We start from the raw sequence: 22019 nt of genomic DNA, 5'->3' as shown, positions 1-22019 counted from the left end.
TGGTTGATCCTGTGGTTCTGGTGGTGGATCCTGTGGTTGTGGTGGTTGATCCTGTAGTTCTGGTGGTGGATCCTGTGGTTGTGGTGGTTGATCCTGTAGTTCTGGTGGTGGATCATGTGGTTTTGGTGGTGGATCCTGTGGTTGTGGTGGTTGATCCTGTAGTTCTGGTGGTGGATCCTGTGGTTGTGGTGGTTGATCCTGTAGTTCTGGTGGTGGATCATGTGGTTGTGGTGGTTGATCCTGTAGTTCTGGTGGTGGATCCTGTGGTTGTGGTGGTTGATCCTGTAGTTCTGGTGGTGGATCATGTGGTTGTGGTGGTTGATCCTGTAGTTCTGGTGGTGGATCATGTGGTTTTGGTGGTGGATCATGTGGTTTTGGTGGTTGATCCTGTAGTTCTGGTGGTGGATCCTGTGGTTGTGGTGGTTGATCCTGTAGTTCTGGTGGTGGATCATGTGGTTGTGGTGGTTGATCCTGTAGTTCTGGTGGTGGATCCTGTGGTTGTGGTGGTGGATCCTGTGGTTGTGGTGGTTGATCCTGTAGTTCTGGTGGTGGATCCTGTGGTTTTGGTGGTTGATCCTGTGGTTTTGGTGGTTGATCCTGTGGTTCTGGTGGTGGATCCTGTGGTTGTGGTGGTTGATCCTGTAGTTCTGGTGGTGGATCCTGTGGTTTTGGTGGTGGATCCTGTGGTTTTGGTGGTGGATCATGTAGTTCTGGTGGTGGATCCTGTAGTTCTGGTGGTGGATCATGTGGTTGTGGTGGTTGATCCTGTAGTTCTGGTGGTGGATCCTGTGGTTGTGGTGGTTGATCCTGTAGTTCTGGTGGTGGATCCTGTGGTTTTGGTGGTGGATCCTGTGGTTTTGGTGGTGGATCATGTAGTTCTGGTGGTGGATCCTGTAGTTCTGGTGGTGGATCATGTGGTTGTGGTGGTTGATCCTGTAGTTCTGGTGGTGGATCATGTGGTTGTGGTGGTTGATCCTGTAGTTCTGGTGGTGGATCCTGTGGTTGTGGTGGTTGATCCTGTAGTTCTGGTGGTGGATCCTGTGGTTGTGGTGGTTGATCCTGTAGTTCTGGTGGTGGATCATGTGGTTGTGGTGGTTGATCCTGTAGTTCTGGTGGTGGATCATGTGGTTTTGGTGGTGGATCATGTGGTTGTGGTGGTTGATCCTGTAGTTCTGGTGGTGGATCATGTGGTTGTGGTGGTTGATCCTGTAGTTCTGGTGGTGGATCCTGTGGTTGTGGTGGTGGATCCTGTGGTTTTGGTGGTTGATCCTGTGGTTTTGGTGGTTGATCCTGTGGTTCTGGTGGTGGATCCTGTGGTTGTGGTGGTTGATCCTGTAGTTCTGGTGGTGGATCCTGTGGTTTTGGTGGTGGATCCTGTGGTTCTGGTGGTGGATCCTGTAGTTCTGGTGGTGGATCCTGTGGTTTTGGTGGTGGATCCTGTGGTTCTGGTGGTTGATCCTGTAGTTCTGGTGGTGGATCCTGTGATCCCTGCATTTTAAGCCTGTATTTGTATATTAAGACTCTTATATTATAAACGTGAATGAATAAATTTGTACAGATTATAGATGAACAGAACGGCTGAATGTTCCTGAAAGAAGCTGTTGTTGGTTTGTTGGTGTTGGATATGTAAATCATACCGTTAATCTTGGGGGAAACTGGACCAACCTGATATATGGTCATGTGTGTGTGTGTGTGTGTGTGTGTCAAAGAAACTATTTCGAAAATAGATATTTTTACTTATTAACTTTTCGATTTGGAAATCTGAGATGCTGCAGATTCTCTGTAGAGTCGTGTGGATGTTTGAGAAGGTGAGAAGTTTGTACACAGAGACTTTTAAGAGAAGGAAACGACACCTGTGAAACCCAACAGTATTTTAGATTGTGGTGTCTAATAATGGGTTATTTCTAACCCTGGAATTGGTTCTTTGGTGTGTGTGTGTGTGTGTGAGTGTGTGTGTGTGTGAGTGTGGACCATCACTGCTCCATTTACTTGCTCCACTTTGGTCCTCTGCAGTGTGTGTGTGTGTGTGTGTGTGTGTGTGCAGAAGATAAAATGTCATGAGGGACAAAATTCCTTCGTCTGTGACACAGAAGAACCCAAAGTTCCTCCACACCTCCCTCAACTCGTTACGCAGCAATTAGTTTGTCGCTTGTGTAATTGCTCGTTGTCTTCACACACACACACACACACACACACACACACACACACACACACATACACACACACACACACACACACACACACAGAGTAAACTTGTCCTTGTCCCACCCACTGAGCTGTGATGTCAGTAATTGCTGCAGCAGTACCCCCTGTGATTCTTTTGTCTCAGTCTGGCCTATTTATTCCTCTTTGTTTCGTTCTCCACTTCCTCCCGCCGTCTCTCTCTTCTCCACTTTGATTTGTAAGTCTAGTTGGGGATGCTGGACCAGGACTGACTGGCAGTTGATGTTCCAGTTCATCTCAAAGGCGTTTATTGGGGTTGAGGTCACGGCTGTGTGCCACTAAACTCCTCAGACCAAACCATGTCTTTATGGAACTTGGGATTACGGAGCTTCAGGATAGGGCCTTCCCAAAACTGTTGCCATGAAGTCTGAAGCACTTAATTTCTTTTATATGGTTGATTTTAACAGCCACAACACCCGAACTTTAATACAGAGGGGTGTCCAGATACTTTTGACCACCTGGTGCACATAAGTAATTGGATTAATTAAAGCGTTTTTCGGTAACCAGTCCGTATTCGCTGACCACTGGACTGGACCGCTGTGTCCTTACTTGATCCCCTGTTTTCTCTCTCTCCGCTCGTCCGTCTCCTTCTTCTCTTTCTTCTCCGGATGCCGAGGATGCTGAGGCAGCTGCCCCTTCTGGTTGCTAGGCAACTGCTTCCTCCACAAAGGCATGGCTGAGGTGGATCAGTGTGTGTGTGTGTGTGTGTGTGTAGGAAGCACATGCTCAGTTCGGCTTAAAATCTGGGTGTTAATGGCTCGGTGTCTCCGAAGACGAGTGCTTCTTTCATCCGTCCAGCTCAGCTGCATGGGTGCAGTGTGATGTTTGTGACACGCTTATCTTTCCTACTTGTCCTTATTTGGACATACTCGCTTTCCCCCGAGAACTCTGGCAGCCTGCTGCACAACGTCCGAGCTGGCCGAGGGGGGCCACGACAATCGCTAACAGCTGTAATAAAGCAACGATATGAAGGAAATTATATGCTTCCAACTTTGCAGCAACAGTTTAGGGAAGGGCCCTTCCTGTTTCAGCACGACTGTGCCCCCCTGTGCACATGAAGAAATGCTTGGTTTTAATCCTTGGTTTAGCCCTGACCTCAACGCCCAACGGCTCTGGAATAAACCGGAACACCAGCTGAGGTTTTTGACACGAGGGGCACAAATTCCCACACACAGACATACCGCAAAGTCTCGTGAGAAGCTTCTCAGCAGAGCGGCTGTTGTTCTTGCTGAAAGGACCGCAGAGGGTCGCTCTATATTAATATGATTGGTTTTTAAAATGGAAGAGTATTACCGTCAGAGTATTCATGAGTGGTGCATTTCTAGTATGCATAATGTGTGTGTGTGTGTGTGCCCTTCTGGGCTGTAGGTTATTGGAACACAGCCCACAGTAATTACCCAGCATTAGTGTAATCCTGTTAGGAAATTTGGGGGATTTTGGTGTAACTTGTTCTGATTGTTTTATATTGTCCGTGTGTGTGTGTGTGCGCGCGCGCTTTGTCAGCCTGGTTTCCTTTGCTGAGTGTGCTAGTATGAGTTAGAATTGATGTGTTAGTGTGTTAGGGGTGCAAACCCCCCCCTCATTCAACACACACCCCCCCCTCACACACCCCCTTCACCACCACTGCGGATTTTTGGATGATCTCACTGCTGCTGAACGAGAGACGAGCAGTAATACGAGACAAAGAGACTCTCGGTACTTTTTCCCTCTTTGCTCGTCTTTCTGGTTTGTCAAGGTTATCGTCATGGCAATGATGGTGCACTAGAACCTGATGGTTGCCATGACAATAGCGATGATGACAAATGCGCTGATCGAGCACTCTGTGCGTGAAGGCTGGGACCACTCCCAATCCACATCATGCACAATGCCCTGTACACACACACTACCCATACTCCACACACTGAATACACAATACAGAACATACGGGCCACTCCCAATCCACACCATACACACTACTGTGTACACACACTACTCCTTACACACTCATTAATACAGAAATAAGAAGCCGCTCATACACACAATCCTATATGCACACTGACCCTTTTCCACATGCAGCATTATATACTGCAGCAGCAAGGGACCACTCCCAATCCACAATACTCACCCTACATTGCACACTACAGAGCAGAATGCAGTTATACAATGCGGCAGAAATTCAGTGAAGCACGGACCCTTCCCGATCAGCATCGCTCCTTATAATGCACACGTCCTGTAGGATTAATACATCAGAACATGCATAGACGGGAGTTACAGGTGCCCCCACCCTCCCCCCAGCAAACTTGAACTTAAACATGGTCTTAAACCACATCGCACACGCTAAATAATGAAGTAAACCTATTTAATTGTTATATGCATTCAAATGCTGGAAATAAATGGGGTCGGTAGCGTCGCCCTTATATGGAGTCTTCATACAGAGGTCGTCAGAGTGCACAGGGGAACTAGGTATGTCTAAAATGCAGAACTTTCAATTTAATTTAAGACAATTAAAAGGTATTTGTTGTGACCTCACAGTTCAGGGATAACGAGAGGAACGTTGATGAATGGATGAGAGCTAATTACATTTACATTATAATCATAAACCAACAAGCTGCTCTGCATTCTTTCATACAAAGATCGGGTTTCATACACACTGTTGTGTGTGTGTGTGTGTGTGTGTGTGTGTGTGTGTGTGTGGGGAGACTCTCCCTGAGCTGCTGTAGTTATAAACCCAATGAACCTGGTTTCTCCTTGTTGCCAAGGAAACAGTTACTGCAGTGTGGTGAGATTTCACTGGTGTGTGTGTGTGTGTGTGTGTGTGATTAATGCTTTCTACATTATGTCTACACCGTCACTATCAACCAGCAGAAGATGCACAGAGAGGAATGATTGACTGATGCACCTAAGCCCAGTGTGTGTGTGTCTGTGTGAGTGTGTGTGTGTGTGTCTGTGTGAGTGTGTGTAATAATGTGTGTGTATGTGTTTTGGACATTAATGAAATAGAATTTTGTTTTATTTTATTTGTTTTAACCGGTTTATCCTGGTCAGGGTCGTGACAGGTCTGGTTTCACCGGGTAACAGTGGGCGTATGGCAGGAACACCCCGTACATCAGGGTGCCAGTCCATCCCCGGGCGTCTGCCACCCGGGCGCCCTAATGACATAAATGATCGTTAAATCATTTTTTAGAGGTGAAGGCATGATCCAGAACTGCATCATCGACAGGGACCTGCAGCAAGCTAACGTAAAGCAAGGGAGTTCGCCATGTTTTCATTTGTGAGCAGTAAGATAAGAGGGTAGACGGCTCTTGTGGGCGTGTCTGAAGGAATAACAGCAGTATTGATGATTGGTGTTGATTATTACGTTTCAGTGGTAGCTCAGCAGTTGAGGTACTGGACTAGTGATTAAACCCCACCACTGCTAATTTACCAGTGTCGGGCCCCTGAGCAAGGCCCTTAACCCTCAATTGCTTGTATTGTATAGAAGACAATTGTAAGTCGCTTTGGATAAACGTGCCTGTGTTCAATAATCAGTTCCAGTGATCAGATGTGGAGAAACTCTGATGACGTGTGTGTGTGTGTGTGTGTGTGTGTGTGTGTGTGTTTAGTGAAACAGTAGAACGTTCATCCTCCCCACATTAAAGCGAGCGTGATGCCACTTTCCCATGATTCATCTCATCTTTGAACTCATTGTTGTGGTCGCTGTTGAAAGTCGGACACAATATTATTTGATGGTTAAAAAAGTGATTATTTTGTTTTATTCCCGAATATAAAGGGAACAAACGTCGTTCACGCCACATCAGTACCGGACTGACCTGCATCGCTGAGATGTGGTTTGGGACACAGCCAAGCATTGTGTAAAACACAGGATGTAATAATGCATGTTATTGTATTACAATATAATAACCTGTACAGTCACGGGCCATTTTATGATCTAACCCTCCTACCATATAGATACACTTTCAGGGTATACAATTACTGACTGTAGCTCATCTGTTGCTCCATACACTTGATGTACCGCAGTAATTATTGGGGCGTTAGTCCGACACCTGCACCACTAAACCACCACCGTCCATCAGAGCCCTGACCTCAACCCAAGCCTTCTCACCCAACATCGTTACCCTAACCACGAACATGAACCATCTCATCTGAAACCGTTCAGGTGGAACCAGCATCCATGACTGACTGACACCGTCAGTAGATCTGTTCGATCCAGACGGGTCGGAGTGTTCAGGATCAGCTGGAGACGGAACGATCCAGATACGGAGGCATAAAAAGATCCGGAGACTCGAGACGTGGACTCGTTCTGCTCTGATTATTAACCGCACTGATCCATCCATCAAGGAGAAGCTCTGCCTCAGGGACACCAACTCAATCAGAGCTCTGGAACCAGGAGAAGAACCTCAAGGGAATATAAGCGTCCCTCACTCTCACGCTCTCAGGAATATTAAGCAGATCCTACAAACAGGTTCAACAAACAGCACGCGTCGTTTTATTTCTGGTTCATTCCAGCAGGAAGGGCGCTGATGGACTACATTTCCCAGAATTCTTTGCACTAGTTGTTTTTTTACTCACTGGATTGTGCAGAGCTAGCACGATGGTAGCTCTGTAGTTAAGGTACTAGTACTGTACTTGTCATCAGAAGGTTGCTGGTTTAAACCCCACACGCCCCACCACCACCAAGTTGCCACTGTTGGGCCCCTGAGCCAGGCCCTCAATCGCTGGCATTGTATTCAAGTTGCTTTAGATAGAAGCCGCCGCTAAACTACGTGCACGTAAACGAGTCTGTATGTTCTACAGTGTGATGAATTTACAAACACTTCCAAGGTACACCATGTGGCCAAAAGTATGTGGACACCTCCAATTAAACTTTATTCCAAAACCATAAGCATTCATCTGGAGTCGCTTCACCATCCTTGGCAGCGATAACAGCATCCACTCTTCTGGAAAAGTCTTCTTATTAAGATTTTGGAGTGTGTTTGTGGGAATTTGGACCCATTCATTTATCATTTGAAATCAGGCATTAATGTTAGATGAGCGTCGCTCAGATCACAGCGGTGGTCAGAGGGGTTAAGGTCAGGACTCACAGTTGTACACCAGCAGTGGTGTCGCTCCTGTTCAGTTTGGAACACAAACTGGGTCTATGCTGGTTATGCTCGGCCTCTGGGAACTGGGAGTTCATCAAATCCAGTGTAATCATATTAATGTAATATTTATCATTATAGTAGATTAATAATGGGCTGCATGAATCAGTACAGCGAGTCTCATCCCACCTGCGACCACACCCGATCGTCCTGTGTGTGTGTGTGTGTGTGTGTGTGTGTGTGGTTGAGACCAGACCAGACCAGACCAGTAAAACACTTGACGACCCAGTTAATAATTGACTGACTATAGCTTGAGGACATAAGTGTGTGTGTGTGTGTGTGAGATGCAACATTTGGTCCTGACAGCTGGTAAGGCCAGGATTAGGAGCAGCCCCCTCAGTTTTGGGGAGTTTTGTGTGTGTGTGTGTGTGTGTGTGTGTGTGTGTGTGTGTGTGTGTGTACTGGGCGAATTAGAGAAGGCTGGGGGGGTGCATGATAGTGAATTTAATTTACACTGGTGTGTGTGTGTGGGGGGGGGGGGGGGGGGGGGGGGGGGGGTCGATATGATACGTGCCGTGTGTTTGAAAGTGGCGTCTCAATACTTCTGCACAAATCAAATCTACTGATGTGTGTGTGTGTGTGTGTGTGTGATGGTTTGATGGGGCAGTGATGGACTGACCCTATTCTGTCCCTTTGTGTTCGGGATAAAGGCTGTGGCACTCAGGTTAAACACACACACACACACACACACACACACACACACACACACACACACACTTTAGAGCTGCTGGGTCTCACTGGGTGGCATGGAGAAACCAACAGATCCTGCCAGCTTTCCCTGGGTGACAAGGACTGAGAGTTTGGAACACACACACACACACACACACACACACACACACACACACACACGCACGCGATTGGCTTCTGTGACTGTTCTTTTGATGTGACTGAATGACTGGAACAGAGTCAGAGTCTCTCTGCATAGACTAAAGTATTGGGACGCCCATTCTAATTTTTGAATTGATGTGTTTCAGCCACAACCGTTACTAACAGGTGTAATAAATCAATGATATAAAGGAAATGATATGCTTTGCTGCAACAGTTTAGGGAAGGGACTATCCTGTACCAGCATGATAGTGTAGCTCTATAAAGACGTGAAGAAGAGAGCCCTGAGCTCAGCCCCATTGAACAGCTCTGGGATGAACCGGAACACCAACTGATCAATCAGTGCCGACCATACACATGCTGTCACCTTTTGACTGAACGGGCACAAATTCCCACAGACATGCTTCACTCAGTCTTGTGAGACGCTTCTGAGAAGAGCGGCTGTTGTTCTAGCTGAACAGATCACACAGGCGGTCACTCTGTTTTAATACGGTTCGTTTCTGAAACAGGACGTCCGACAAGCTCACAATCAGGCGTCCGAATACTTTTGGACCCACTCGTGCTGTAGAGAGGAACATAAAGAAATGGTCGGTGCTGCTGAGTACACACATGCTCTCTTTGTTTTCTTCATTTCCTTTTTCTCAAATGACCTTTAGCTTTAATCCTTGACCCCTAGTGACCCTAAACCATTTACACACCGGCGCATCAACTGCTGCTGTTATTCACACATTATTGAGCTTCTTGTGTGTGTGTGTGTGTGTGAGAGAGAGAGACACACACACACACACACACACACACACACAGTTTAGTCTGGAGCCGAACCAATTTCCATCTCATTACTGTGATGACAATGAAAGGGGGCGTGGTTAGCAGGTGTAGGGGCGGGGCTGGTAGTTGATTGACAGGTTAATTGGTCTGAAATGGCAGCTTGAATGTGTGTAATGGTGACACTGGGATTGAGAAGAAAACATTCTCATATACGCTAGCATAGTACAGGCTAAACATCCTGATTCTGATCAGACCCGGTCATGTGACTAACCAGTAAACACAGCACGTCATTCTGGTGTATTTATACTACAGTATATTACCCAGAATCCCCTTGCACTGCTTTGTTTATGCTTTACATGTGTGGTGGTGCTTAGAATATAGAATAGAACAATCAATTATTTTATGATCAAATCACCCAAACCACCTCTCTCTCCTTGCTGCCACCACTCAACTCTTGATCGATGACGGTTGAAGCTGTTATGCGCCCCCCTCCGACCCCCTTGCAGACACCACTTCTTTTTACCTGACGTGCAGCCACTTGCTGCCATCTGTGCTCAGCCCTTCCCGTGCAGACGCCTCGAGCGGCCAGCAGAGGTCGCACTTACACCAGCGACGAAGAACCGCGTTCCAGGCATCACAGCAGAGATAGCTCAGATAGTTCTGACGCTGCACCACCCGAGTGCCCTGCAGTCAAAGTTCTCCTGAGGTTTTTTCTTACTCATTTAGCGCCACATCAGAGGAAAGTGTTTAAATCCCAAAAGTAAAGAGCTAAAAAACGAAGGATTTGGAAACGTAAAAGGCCGAGTGTTTACATGTGGTTCATTTACTTTAAACAGTGAGACACGATGAGACACGATGAGACAGGGTTAAAGTATCTGGTGATTCTGGTACTGATGAGACCGACTCGAGGTGTAAATAATATAGCAATAAAACTACGGTCTGTTATAATCCCACAGGGGAGAATCTGTATTGTTACAGCAGAGAGAGAGAGAGGCAAAAAATATAGAAATATGAAGATAACAGAAGTTTAAAGATTTATAAACACGATACTTACTCACCTGAGGGTTTCACTCATCTCCAGCCGCTACAGCTCGACTGTACGTCTCAGTTTGTGATTTAGAAAGTTCTTCGTAGTGACAGTGTGATACTGCTTCATGTGTGCAATCTTCACACTGCTTCATACTGCTTCATACTGCTTCATACAGCTAACAGGTCCGGCTGAATCTGCTTGCTCGTGCTTGCTTGGTGGATTCTGGGATTTAAGAGAAGAAGAAACAGTTTATATGATTAAATTCTGTTTATGCTTCTGTAACTGAACAACATGAACGTTCACTTTTAATCTACACACCCAGAACTGGTCATTTTAACACTTACCCCCCTGTCCCCAGGGCACAGTGTGTGTGTGTGTGTGTGTGTGTGTAAGTGGGCACAGCTGGTATAGCCTGTGATGACTGAGCCACCCCTCTGATTTTAGGAGTGACGACCCATTAAATACTACACATTCATGCGTGCGCACACACACACACACACACACACACACACACACACACACACACACACACCCTGCTGCCCAGCTGCTCATGGTGGAGATGGTATGGATTAATACGACCCTGACATGTGTTCTGCAGGCAGTGTGTGTTTAAATGAATTTAATATTATACACGTCACACACACACACACACACACACACACACACACACACACACACACAGAGTATTATCAGTGTTTATATGCACATGTCTGGACTAGTTCATTTACTTTCTTTATTTTTTTCTGATTTTCATTATTATTATTATTATTATTATTACTAATATTAATATTGTTAGTGTTATTGTTTTATTATTGTTATTATTATTGTTATTATATTTAATATCTTTATTATTAGGGCAGTTGTAGCCTAGTGGTAAAGGTATTGGACTAGTAATCCAAAGGTCGCTGGTTCAAGCCCCAGGTTGCTGCTGTTGGGCCCTTGAGCAAGGCCCTTAACCCTCAATTGCTCAGACAGTATACTGTCACAGTACTGTAAGTCGCTTTGGATAAACGCGTCTGCTAAATGCCGAAAATGTAAATGTAAATATTATTATTATTACGAGTCTGTAGGAGTGTATCTCGGTTCCTGCTGTACTCTGAATAACGGCTCGTGTCTCATGTGTGTGATTTTGCGGGTGCTAGGTGGCCTGCCTGCAGGATTTCTTCGGTGATGACGACGTGTTCATCGCTTGTGGACCTGAGAAGTTCCGATACGCTCAGGATGATTTCTCTCTGGATGAGAACGGTACGTTCAGCTGATGGAGGGATTCTCACACCAGGAACCCGAGTTTATCTGCATATAACATGGAACTGAGGGCGTGTTTGGACTATTTGGACACTAACTAGCAAACATTCTCCTCTCTGTGTGTGTGTCTCTCTCTCTCTCACTCTGCCTCTCTCTCTCTCTCTCTCTCTCTCTCTCTCTTTCTGTCTCTCTCTGTCTGTCTCTCTCTCTCTCTCTCTCACTCTGCCTCTCTCTCTCTCTCTCTCTCTCTCTCTCTCTTTCTGTCTCTCTCTGTCTGTCTCTCTCTCTCTCTCTCTCACTCTGCCTCTCTCTCTCTCTCTCTCTTTCTGTCTCTCTCTCTGTCTCTCTCTGTCTGTCTCTCTGTCTCTCTCTCTCTGTCTCTCTCTCTGTCTCTCTCTCTCTCTCTGTCTGTCTGTCTCTCTCTCTCTCTCTCTCTCTCTCTCTCTCTCTCTCTCACTCTGCCTCTCTCTCTCTCTGTGTGCAGAATGCAGGGTGATGAAAACCCCTAAAGGACAGAGAGGATCCACCAAGAGTCCCGGTCCCATCCGCCGCTGTAAATCCCCCGCCGAGTCCAGTAAGATCATTATTACTCCCATCACACAGTGCTGGATTGCTCAGTGGATTGCTAGTGCAGGGACCTTGACCGGGCAGCAGGGGTCACAGTTACACAGCGGCAGTGAGACTCACTGGAGGACCTGGTGGAATCATCACTTCACTCAGAGCTTCACTAACAAACATGGAGCAGTTTAGAAAAGGCGTGTAACTCTGGTGGGTAATAGAGCGGACGGCGGCGTGCTGGCTCTCCCCCCCCCCCCCCCCGCTGGCTGCTGTTCTGAGAGTTCTACACCTTTGTCCACTTTATTAAGGACCAAATAAATCCGGAGTTAACGTTCATTACCCACAATGCACTCTGGTTATTGTGGCAGCCACATCACACCACTCTCACATGTGAACAGCGTTGGGCGCCGTAGCAACCGGACGGTTTGTGGTTCTACGGAAACGAGACGGCAGGACGGCGCTAATCGGAGGAAATGTTCTGGGTGCAGAAACGTGGGAGCCGGTAACGATGAAGCCGTGATGTGGGGTTAAAACTGTCAGTGGTTGTAATTCATTCCAGCAGCTGATTGGTTGATGATTAAATTTCACGTCACATTCAGGAATTATTTCACGTGTCTTTAATATTCTGCCAAAATGACTGAATGTTGTTCCCTTTAACACCGTACGTTCTCCTGACCTCCTCACTGCACCACAAACATCCAGGAGCTTCTGATCATGTGATACAGTCCTGATCATCAAGTTTTAAAAAGTATTGAAGTGATTAAATGTGATTCTGATGGACTGAGGCCTGGTCAGATACTGATGATGATGATGATGAAGATGATGAGGTTTATGATGGTGATGATGTTTGTAGATCTTCACCTTCTCTGTGTTTGTGTCTGTAGCTAATGGAACAGGTTCCAGCAGTCAGCTCTCCACTCCAATCTCCAAACAGTCGCCCATCTCCACCCCCACCAGCCCTGGAAACGCCCACAAGCAGAAGGTACCGCCCAGTCCGTCCTCCATCTTCTTCTTCTCCTGCTCCTGATCTTCTCAACCTCTTCTCAGGCTACTTCACAACAGCCGCTGCGTTCTGCAGCTAACATTCCAAACTGTCCTAACATTCCCAAAACTTCCAACATTCTCAACATTCCAAACTGCCCTAATGTGTTTTAACGTTCCAATCTGCTCCAACATTCCCAAACTGTCCCAGCATTCTCAAACTGCCCCAGCATTCCCAAACTGTCCCAACATTCTCAAACTGCCCCAGCATTCCCAAACTGCTCCAGCATTCCCAAACTGTCCCAACATTCTCAAACTGCCCCAGCATTCCCAAACTGCTCCAGCATTCCCAAACTGTCCCAGCATTCCCAAACTGTCCCAGCATTCTCAAACTGCCCCAGCATTCCCAAACTGTCCCAACATTCTCAAACTGCCCCAGCATTCCCAAACTGCTCCAGCATTCCCAAACTGTCCCAGCATTCCCAAACTGTCCCAGCATTCTCAAACTGCCCCAGCATTCCCAAACTGTCCCAACATTCTCAAACTGCCCCAGCATTCCCAAACTGTCCCAGCATTCTCAAACTGCCCCAGCATTCCCAAACTGTCCCAACATTCTCAAACTGCCCCAGCATTCCCAAACTGCTCCAGCATTCCCAAACTGCCCCAGCATTCCCAAACTGTCCCAGCATTCTCAAACTGCCCCAGCATTCCCAAACTGTCCCAGCATTCTCAAACTGCCCCAGCATTCCCAAACTGTCCTTACATTCCCAACACTTCCAACATTCTCAGCATTCCAAACTGTCCTAAACTGTTTCAACGTTCCAAACTGCTCCAGCATTCCCAAACTGCTCCAGCATTCCCAAACGGCCTCAGCATTCCCAAACGGCCTCAGCATTCCCAAACTGTCCCAACATTCCAAACTGTCCTAACATTCCCAACTGTCCCAACATTCCAAACTGCCCCAGCATTCCCAAACTGTCCCAACATTCTCAAACTGCCCCAGCATTCCCAAACTGTCCCAGCATTCTCAAACTGCCCCAGCATTCCCAAACTGTCCCAACATTCTCAAACTGCCCCAGCATTCCCAAACTGCTCCAGCATTCCCAAACTGCCCCAGCATTCCCAAACTGTCCCAGCATTCTCAAACTGCCCCAGCATTCCCAAACTGTCCCAGCATTCTCAAACTGCCCCAGCATTCCCAAACTGTCCTTACATTCCCAACACTTCCAACATTCTCAGCATTCCAAACTGTCCTTACATTCCCAACACTTCCAACATTCTCAGCATTCCAAACTGTCCTAAACTGTTTCAACGTTCCAAACTGCTCCAGCATTCCCAAACTGCTCCAGCATTCCCAAACTGCTCCAGCATTCCCAAACGGCCTCAGCATTCCCAAACTGTCCCAACATTCCAAACTGTCCTAACATTCCCAACTGTCCCAACATTCCAAACTGTCCCAACATTCCAAACTGTCCCAACATTCCAAACTGTCCCAACATTCCAAACTGTCCCAACATTCCAAACTGTCCTAACATTCCCAACACTTCCAACATTGTCAACATTCCAAACTGTCCTAAACTGTTTCAACATTCCAATCTGCCCCAACATTCCAGATAGTCCCTACTGTCCCAACATTCCCAACTGTCCTAAACTGTTCCAAATAATAATAATAATAATACATTTTATTTATATAGCGCTTTTCAAGATACTCAAAGACGCTTTACATAAGACAAATAATCAAAACAAATACGTACATACACCATACAAATCATAGTACAAAATCAAAATAGTACATCAACATCAAGAATAATTAAGATAAAAACAAAGAGAGCAGCATAAGACAGTTCATTAAAAATTAGCTAAATTATGAGAGAGAACAACAAATATAGAACAATTTCTTAAAATTAGACAGAAACAGGACAGATTTACATGCAATCAGGAAACTGAAAACTTTACAAGTTTTAGGATCTAGGACTTCACATTTCTGTCGTGATCTAAGTATAAAAACTATTAAAAAGAATAGCAAAAATAAAAGCATTTAATTTGTGTTGTTACAAGTTAAATGCCACTCTGAATAGATGAGTTTTGAGAAGTGACTTGAATTTGGACAGGTCAGGACAATCTCGTAGGTGTTTGGGGAGAGCATTCCATAAAGATGGAGCAGCTATGGAAAAGGCCCTGTCACCCCAGGTCCGGTGCTTGGTCCTAGAGGGTATGGACAGTAGGTTAGCCTCAGAAGAGCGAAGGCTACGGGAGGGAATGTGCTGATGGAGCAGGTCGGTGAGGTAGGATGGGGCCTGATTATGGAGAGCTTTGTGAGTGAATAGAAGAATTTTGAATTGAATGCGTTGAGCAACGGGAAGCCAATGAAGTTTTTGTAGAACAGGTGTAATATGATCACGGGAGCGAGTATGAGTAAGGAGGCGAGCAGCTGAATTCTGGATATACTGAAGTTTTTTTAGGATTTTGTTAGATGTACCATAAAGGATGCTATTGCAATAATCAATTCTGGATGTAATAAAAGCATGAATCAAGGTTTCGGCGGCAGAAAAGGAGAGTGATGGACGTAGACGTGCTATGTTTTTTAGATGAAAGAAAGCAGTTTTGGTGATGTGATTTACATGGCGGTCAAAAGAGAGGTTGCTATCAAAAATTACACCAAGATTTCGGATGTTAGAAGACGGAGACAAAGTGTCATTATCAATGGTAATTTGAAAATTTTTTGTGGTTTTTGCCAGGGTTGTAGGACCTACGATGATCATATCTGATTTTTCACAGTTTAATTTGAGGAAATTAGCTTTCATCCACAATTTCATTTCAGTGATGCAATTTGTCAGAGTGGAGTGAAGTTCAGTATTAATGGATTTGGAGGAGATGTAAAGCTGAATATCATCAGCATAGCAGTGGAAATGTAAACCATGCCGACGTATGATGTCACCAAGGGGGAGCATATAAAGAATAAACAAAAGGGGACCTAACACTGAGCCTTGGGGAACGCCTTGGGACAGTGGAGCAATGGCAGAACTACAATTGTTGATATTAACAAACTGTTGTCTGTTTATGAGATATGACCTTAACCACAAAAGGGCAGTACCAGTGATGTTGACAGATGATTCAAGGCGGGACAGAAGAATGGAGTGATTAATGGTGTCAAAAGCTGCAGTAAGATCAAGGAGGACGAGAATATTAATTTGTCCAGAGTCTGAGGAAAGAAGAAGGTCATTTGTGACTTTGAGGAGGGCTGACTCAGTGCTGTGCTGGGGGCGGAAACCAGACTGAAATGATTCAAATAGATTATTGGAATTTAGGTGATCTTTGAGCTGTGAGGCAACAACACGTTCCAGTATTTTCGACAGAAATGGAAGATTGGAAATGGGCCGAAAGTTACTCATAATGTTAGAGTCAAGTCCAGGTTTTTTAAGTATGGGAGTAACAGCAGCCAATTTGAGTGATTGAGGGACTGAGCCAGAACTAAGAGAGGAATTGATTATCTCTGTGATAAGTGATGAGATAACTGGAAAACAACCCTTAACAAGTTTTGATGGAGCAGGATCCAAAACACAAGTGGAGCTTCGCATCCCTGTTAAGATCTCAGATAGGTCCAAAAGAGACACAGGTGAGAACTGAGACAGAGGCTGGGTAATAAATTGAGGTGAGACAGGCGGAGAAACAGAGATGACAGGGGAAACTGTCAGAAAATTGTGGATATTCTCAACTTTTGTTTGAAAAAATGAGAGGTAAGAGTTACACTTGTCAACTGTAAAGGAATTGGTAGTATTGTCAACTGGTTTGAGAAGTTTATTTATTGTGGAAAAGAGAGTCTTAGGATTTGTTGATCCAGCATGTATGAGTTCGGAATAGTAAGTGGATCGGGCTGCCGTAAGAGCGTCTTTGTAATGTTGAAGATAATCAGAATAAATCTGATAATGTACTGTTAGACCGGTTTTCTTATAAAGTCTTTCAAGCTGGCGTTTACGGGATTTCATTTGGTGAAGCTCAATTGTGTACCATGGTGCGGAATGACTAAATGAAACAAATTTGGTTCTCAAAGGAGCCAGCTCATCAAGACATGAGGCGAGTATGTCATTATAGTAATCGACAAGGTCAGATGAATTACTAGACAGTACAGGACAGACAGACATCTTTTTAACAAGAGAATCTGAGAAAGCAGAGGGAGAGATATATTGAAGATTCCTGAAGGATATTTTACGTTTAGCTCTAGTGATGGGCCTAGTGACCTCAATGTCCATGATGATTGTCAAATGATCAGAGACAGTAAGGTCATGGCTGGACGGCTGATGAACTAGGACACCAGTAGAGCAGACAAGGTCAAGAGTATGACCTTTTTTATGAGTTGGAAAATGTATATGTTGTGTGAAATTAAAACACTGTAACAATTCCAAAAATTCCCTGGCAAATTTACAGTTGTTGTCATCAATATGGATGTTAAAATCACCCATAAGCAGTACAGAGGATGAGAGGGCACTAAGCTGGGTTAAAAAATCTGAAAAATCAGAGAGAAAGGAAGCGTTTGGCTTTGGCGGACGATAAACTACAGCAGTGACCAGAGGAGTAGGCCCTGACAACTTGAAAGCCAGGTGTTCAAAAGAAAGAGCAGCAGGAAAAGACAAAGTGGTTATTTTAATATCATCCCTATAGACTGCAGCAACACCACCACCTCGCCCTTCCATACGAGGTTCATCAATATACGAGTATCCCATTGGCGTGGTCTGATTTAACATAAAATAATCCAAGGGTTTATGCCAAGTTTCAGTGAGACAGAAAAAGTCTAGTTCACTGTCAGATATAAATTCACTGAGTACAGTACTTTTTGTGTTGAGTGAACGAACATTAAGCAATGCCATTTTCAAGTGGTATTGTTGTGTAGTTGGCTGTGAGGAACGAGGAAGAGAACGGAGATTTGCTAAGTCCACTCCGCGTTTCCTATCCCACTCCGTGGACAGCGTTGTCATGGAGACTACACCGCTACTGGTGTGCAAGGCAGCAGCGCTCTGATGACGTGTTTGCGGAGCGACAGTGCGCACGGCTGACCAGAAGGATGGAATAGCGTTACCGTTTCGAAGATAAACAAGCTTTCTCCGGGAGCCCCTGTGAATATAACGAGGCCGGCGAAGGAGTCCAAGCTGTTTGATGACTGAAATACACGATGGAGTAGTGCAGTTGTTGAACTTCCTCAGCTGGTCAACGGAATAGTTCAACATCGTGCCGATCCCAGGAAAACTCATCCACCGTTCACCACCGGCCGCAGACGCGATGTACAGTAGAAAGAACAAAAAGTATCAAAAGCACAAATAAAAGTATCAAAAGTAACATAAAAGAAATAGATCCACAAGGTGTGTAAAAAGATGAAAACGAAAAACGATAAAAATACAATAAAATACGGTAAAATACGGTAAAATACGGTAACGGTAGCGGCCGCCAGCGTCCACCATCACCATGGCAAATGTTCTAACATTCCCAACTGTCCCAATATTTCAAAGTGACCAAACATTCCACTCTTCCAATATTTCCTATCTAACTATCAGAACTGTTCTAAATTGTCTCAGTGGTCCCAACTGCCCCAACATTCCCAACTGCCCCAACATTCCCAACTTTCTTAACTATCAACACTGTCCTAAATTGTCTCAGTGGTCCCAATATTCTGAACTATTCCAACTAACATTCCAAACTCTCTCAACTGTCCTGTTTTAATATTCCATGATTTAGCATTATTCACATTTCTGATTTTGCCTTTGATCTTTTAGGATCTGTACCTGCCCCTCTCTCTGGAGGATGACAACGAATCACAGGGGGAATCCATGTAAGCCCCTCCCACCTCTGCCGAGACCAACTCCACCCGCCGATCACAGACGTACCTGTGCTGTCCTGACATGTTCACCGTCGCTCCCTGGCAGTGTGGAGCGGCTTCACGGTCCTGACCCGCAGCTTCAGCACGGCCGGGCCTCCGGGCGGCGGCTTCTCCTCTTATTTTCTGCTGCTTGTGAATTCGTCGCCTCCGTCTCCGCACCTTCCTGCGTTGGTTTCCCTCTTTTGTAAGAATATTTAAGAGTTGTTGTGTATTTGCGGGGCGGATACACGACGCTAAACGAGCGGCGCGCTCGCGTTTTTATCCAGCGTTTCCTTTTCTGCATTTTTTAGAGGAAAAATCCTGATATCAGATGTACAGTTTGTAATTTTGGTGCATTTCATATCGGCGTGTCTGTGGTGGCTCGTGTTCCTGTTGTTGATTTTGTTTGCTGGTCACTTTACAGATTTTCAGACCTGGTTTTTATGGTTTTTATGGTTTTTTGGTGCTTGGGTTTTTCTCTTGAGAATTCTGAGCAGCAAAAGAACGTTTTTACTAACGATGTATCGTCCGACCCGTACAAACCGCTTTTAATGAATCTTTATTTTATAATCCTCTCTGTGTGAGTGAACCTCGCTGTGGTTCCATGATTTCAGTCCGGACTGGGCACGTGCGGATGTTCAGATCCTCAAAATTATAAACAAACACCCACCAAAAATCACTCACAATTATTCTCTAGGTTTTAAGCTTCTGCTCCCTCAGATCATGTAAACTAACCAACACTAGCGAGTACGTCCTTTAAACGGATCATTTTTGGAACAAAGTGTGAGGTCACTGAAGGCACGGACTTACTGCGTTTAAAATAGACGTGATCAGATTGGAAATGGGAATGAAGCCCATTATTACATTTACATTTTCAGCATTTAGCGGACGCTTTTATCCAAAGCCACGTACAGTACTGTGACAGTATGTTGTCTCAGCAATTGAGGGTAAAGGGCCTTGCTCAAGGGCCCAACAGTGTTAGCCTGGCAGTGGTGGGGCTTGAACAGTAGTCCAGTACCTTAACCGCTAGGCCACAACTGCTATCACCACAATTTATGATTTTAGCTGAAGCTAAATTAAGATTTAGGATTTATTAGCAGTTTTTAGATAAAGGGTCGATGCACAAAGTTTGTTTGGGTATGAACAGTTCTGCTCTGTTAGTCAGTACGTCCTCTAAATAAATATTTCTTGGAACAAATCGTGAGGTCACTAAAGCCAGAAACGTGCTGTTTTCCACTAAATGGGTGTGATCATGTTGAAAATGGGAACGTAGCCCCTTTTTACGCAGCTTGTAGCATTTTCACCATGATTTAACATTCTAAGCTAAGTCTACAATTTATTAGTAGTTTGTAAATCAGAGGTTGATACACAAAGTTTTCTTTGTTGCTTCTGAGTCGGTTGTAAGCAGTCTAGATTAACGTGACGCTTATAGACAGTAAAAAGCACAAAAGTCCATCATTAGTGCATCATAACTATCACAACCCCCGAGTGACTGAGAACCAGGCTGCAACATTTCTCTGTTATTTATTTAAACTACATTTATTTAAAAGCCTGATTTTATCTACAGTTACACCCCCAGCGATTACTCTTAAATATCGTGATGTACCGTATCATCGATCATCAGCACGTGCCGAGTCCCGACGCTCACCACAGCGGTTCATCACCTCCGAACCTCTCAGAACTTTCTAAAGAAAACAAGGGGAATAATTTAGTGTTCCAACAGTGTTTTAGTACAAAAATACTAAATAAAAATAATAAAAAAAACAAGCAAAAAAAGATGAAAGGCGTGTCCAAACCAAAGCCATAAGATTGGGATCCTTCACATAATAATAATAATAATAATAATAATAAGCAGCTTCGTTTATCATCCAGTTTTATATCTAATAAACCGTCACACAGAAATAAACCATCAGGACGAAACGTTCACGCTGAGGGAGGATTTGAACCCTCTCATGTTTAAACGTTAATCTGTTCATCTTCAGGTGGAGGTTCACATGTACGCACGGATCAGACTCGAGCGCTGACGCTAATCTTTTACTTTCGGTCGCGAGGACGTCGGGATTAAACGCCAGGTTTGTTTTTGCATGGCGGTTTTTTTTATTCTGTCTTAAGAGAACCAGCGGAGAACGTGGAATTGTTTATGCTAATGCTAACTGTCTTAAATTTAATGTAACACACACACACACACACACACACACACATGATGTCATAACTTCCTGTTCCCATAACAACCAACATAATAACATAAATGTACAAAGTAAGAAAATAATCTCGTGGTTTTTCACACATTATAACATCATCGTTCTTCTGATTGTTCGGCGTGTGCTGATACTCAAACGATGGGACGTTTTGGGGCGCTGCCCGAGTTCCCAGGGTTCGAATCCTGAGCTGGACTCACATCCACAGAAGGTGCCTGGTGTTATGTGAACCTAGGCATTGTTGGGATGCATCAGTGCGCTCTTAGTGCAGGTCCCAAACCCAGATAAACAGAAGGGTTGCATCAGTCGGGGCGTCTAAATATTTATGTTTTAAAAAAGACGCTGCAGTAACGCTGTGATATTTTATATACGAGGGATCTTCAGAAAGTTTCCTCACGTGTATATTGTGGTTCTGCTCGGTGAGGGTGGAGGAGGAATCGGGCGTGTCTGAGAGACGCTTATAGTCGGGATTTAGCTCCGTCTGATTTACACCTTTTTGGAGGCTGAAAGAAGCTTTAAGGGGAGGATAATTTTCATGTGATGACTTTTATCTGACGGCATTAAAAAGTCGGTACGATGCTGGAAAAATGCATCAGCAGGGACGATGTAGAAAAATGATGAAGTTTGTTTTTATAATTTTTAATAAAGAGTTAAAAAAAAAGTGTGGAAACTTTTTGAAGACCCTCGTATATCGTGATTATCAGTGATTATCGGTACATGCCTAGTGAATCATGTTTCCGTCTGATTGGTGCACACCATGATGAAGGGGGCGGGATGTGAACGTGTCACTTCCTGCGGTGCCTTTTTTTTAGCTTTTCTGTATTTTTACTTCATTATTAAAAGGTCGTTCTCCTCCGCTGTCTCTCTGTCTCTGGATCTGGTTTGTAGATTAAAATCTCATACGGTGCAGAATTTTCTTCTCACACTTCTGGATCCTTCGGTTCAGTTTGGGGATGAACTTTGAACTTCCTCTAATAATAACAATAAACATAATAATAATGATGATGATGTTTTTCCTGCCGTGTCATTGTGACTTTTTCAGTGATTCCTTCATTCTGTGTATCAACTTTTCAATAAAATTACCAAGTTACTCAGTTTTAAGTCTCAGTTTTATTTCTTTTACTTAGTGTGAGATCAGCAGATGATCCTGAACGGTAAATACGAGTGGTCTACGTTTTATCTTTTATTAGATGACGTTTATAACCGAGCAGCTTTATACACTATAT

At 44.7% G+C, this 22019-nt stretch overlaps 1 protein-coding gene and 1 non-coding gene across 2 annotated transcripts in view; both read left to right on the top strand.

The window, feature by feature from the left end:
* LOC134303070 (neuronal migration protein doublecortin-like) overlaps positions 1 to 21878 on the top strand; it is a 33473-nt gene extending 11595 nt beyond the window's left edge. Inside the window, exons 4-7 of the mRNA XM_062988328.1 lie at positions 11106 to 11208; positions 11693 to 11782; positions 12651 to 12748; positions 18513 to 21878. Of these exons, the coding sequence (XP_062844398.1) occupies positions 11106 to 11208; positions 11693 to 11782; positions 12651 to 12748; positions 18513 to 18572 (351 nt within the window). The 3' untranslated portion in view covers positions 18573 to 21878. The remainder of the gene's footprint in view (positions 1 to 11105; positions 11209 to 11692; positions 11783 to 12650; positions 12749 to 18512) is intronic.
* trnat-agu (transfer RNA threonine (anticodon AGU)) lies at positions 10820 to 10893 on the top strand. Its single transcript has one exon. It is a non-coding gene; the product is annotated as a tRNA-Thr (tRNA).
* Positions 21879 to 22019: the final 141 nt, after the last annotated feature.

The sequence above is a fragment of the Trichomycterus rosablanca genome, chromosome 26, assembly GCF_030014385.1.
Source record: "Trichomycterus rosablanca isolate fTriRos1 chromosome 26, fTriRos1.hap1, whole genome shotgun sequence".
Lineage (NCBI taxonomy): Eukaryota > Metazoa > Chordata > Actinopteri > Siluriformes > Trichomycteridae > Trichomycterus > Trichomycterus rosablanca.
The sequence above is the reverse complement of the archived record's forward strand: the minus strand, read 5'-3'. Positions and strand labels throughout refer to the sequence as shown.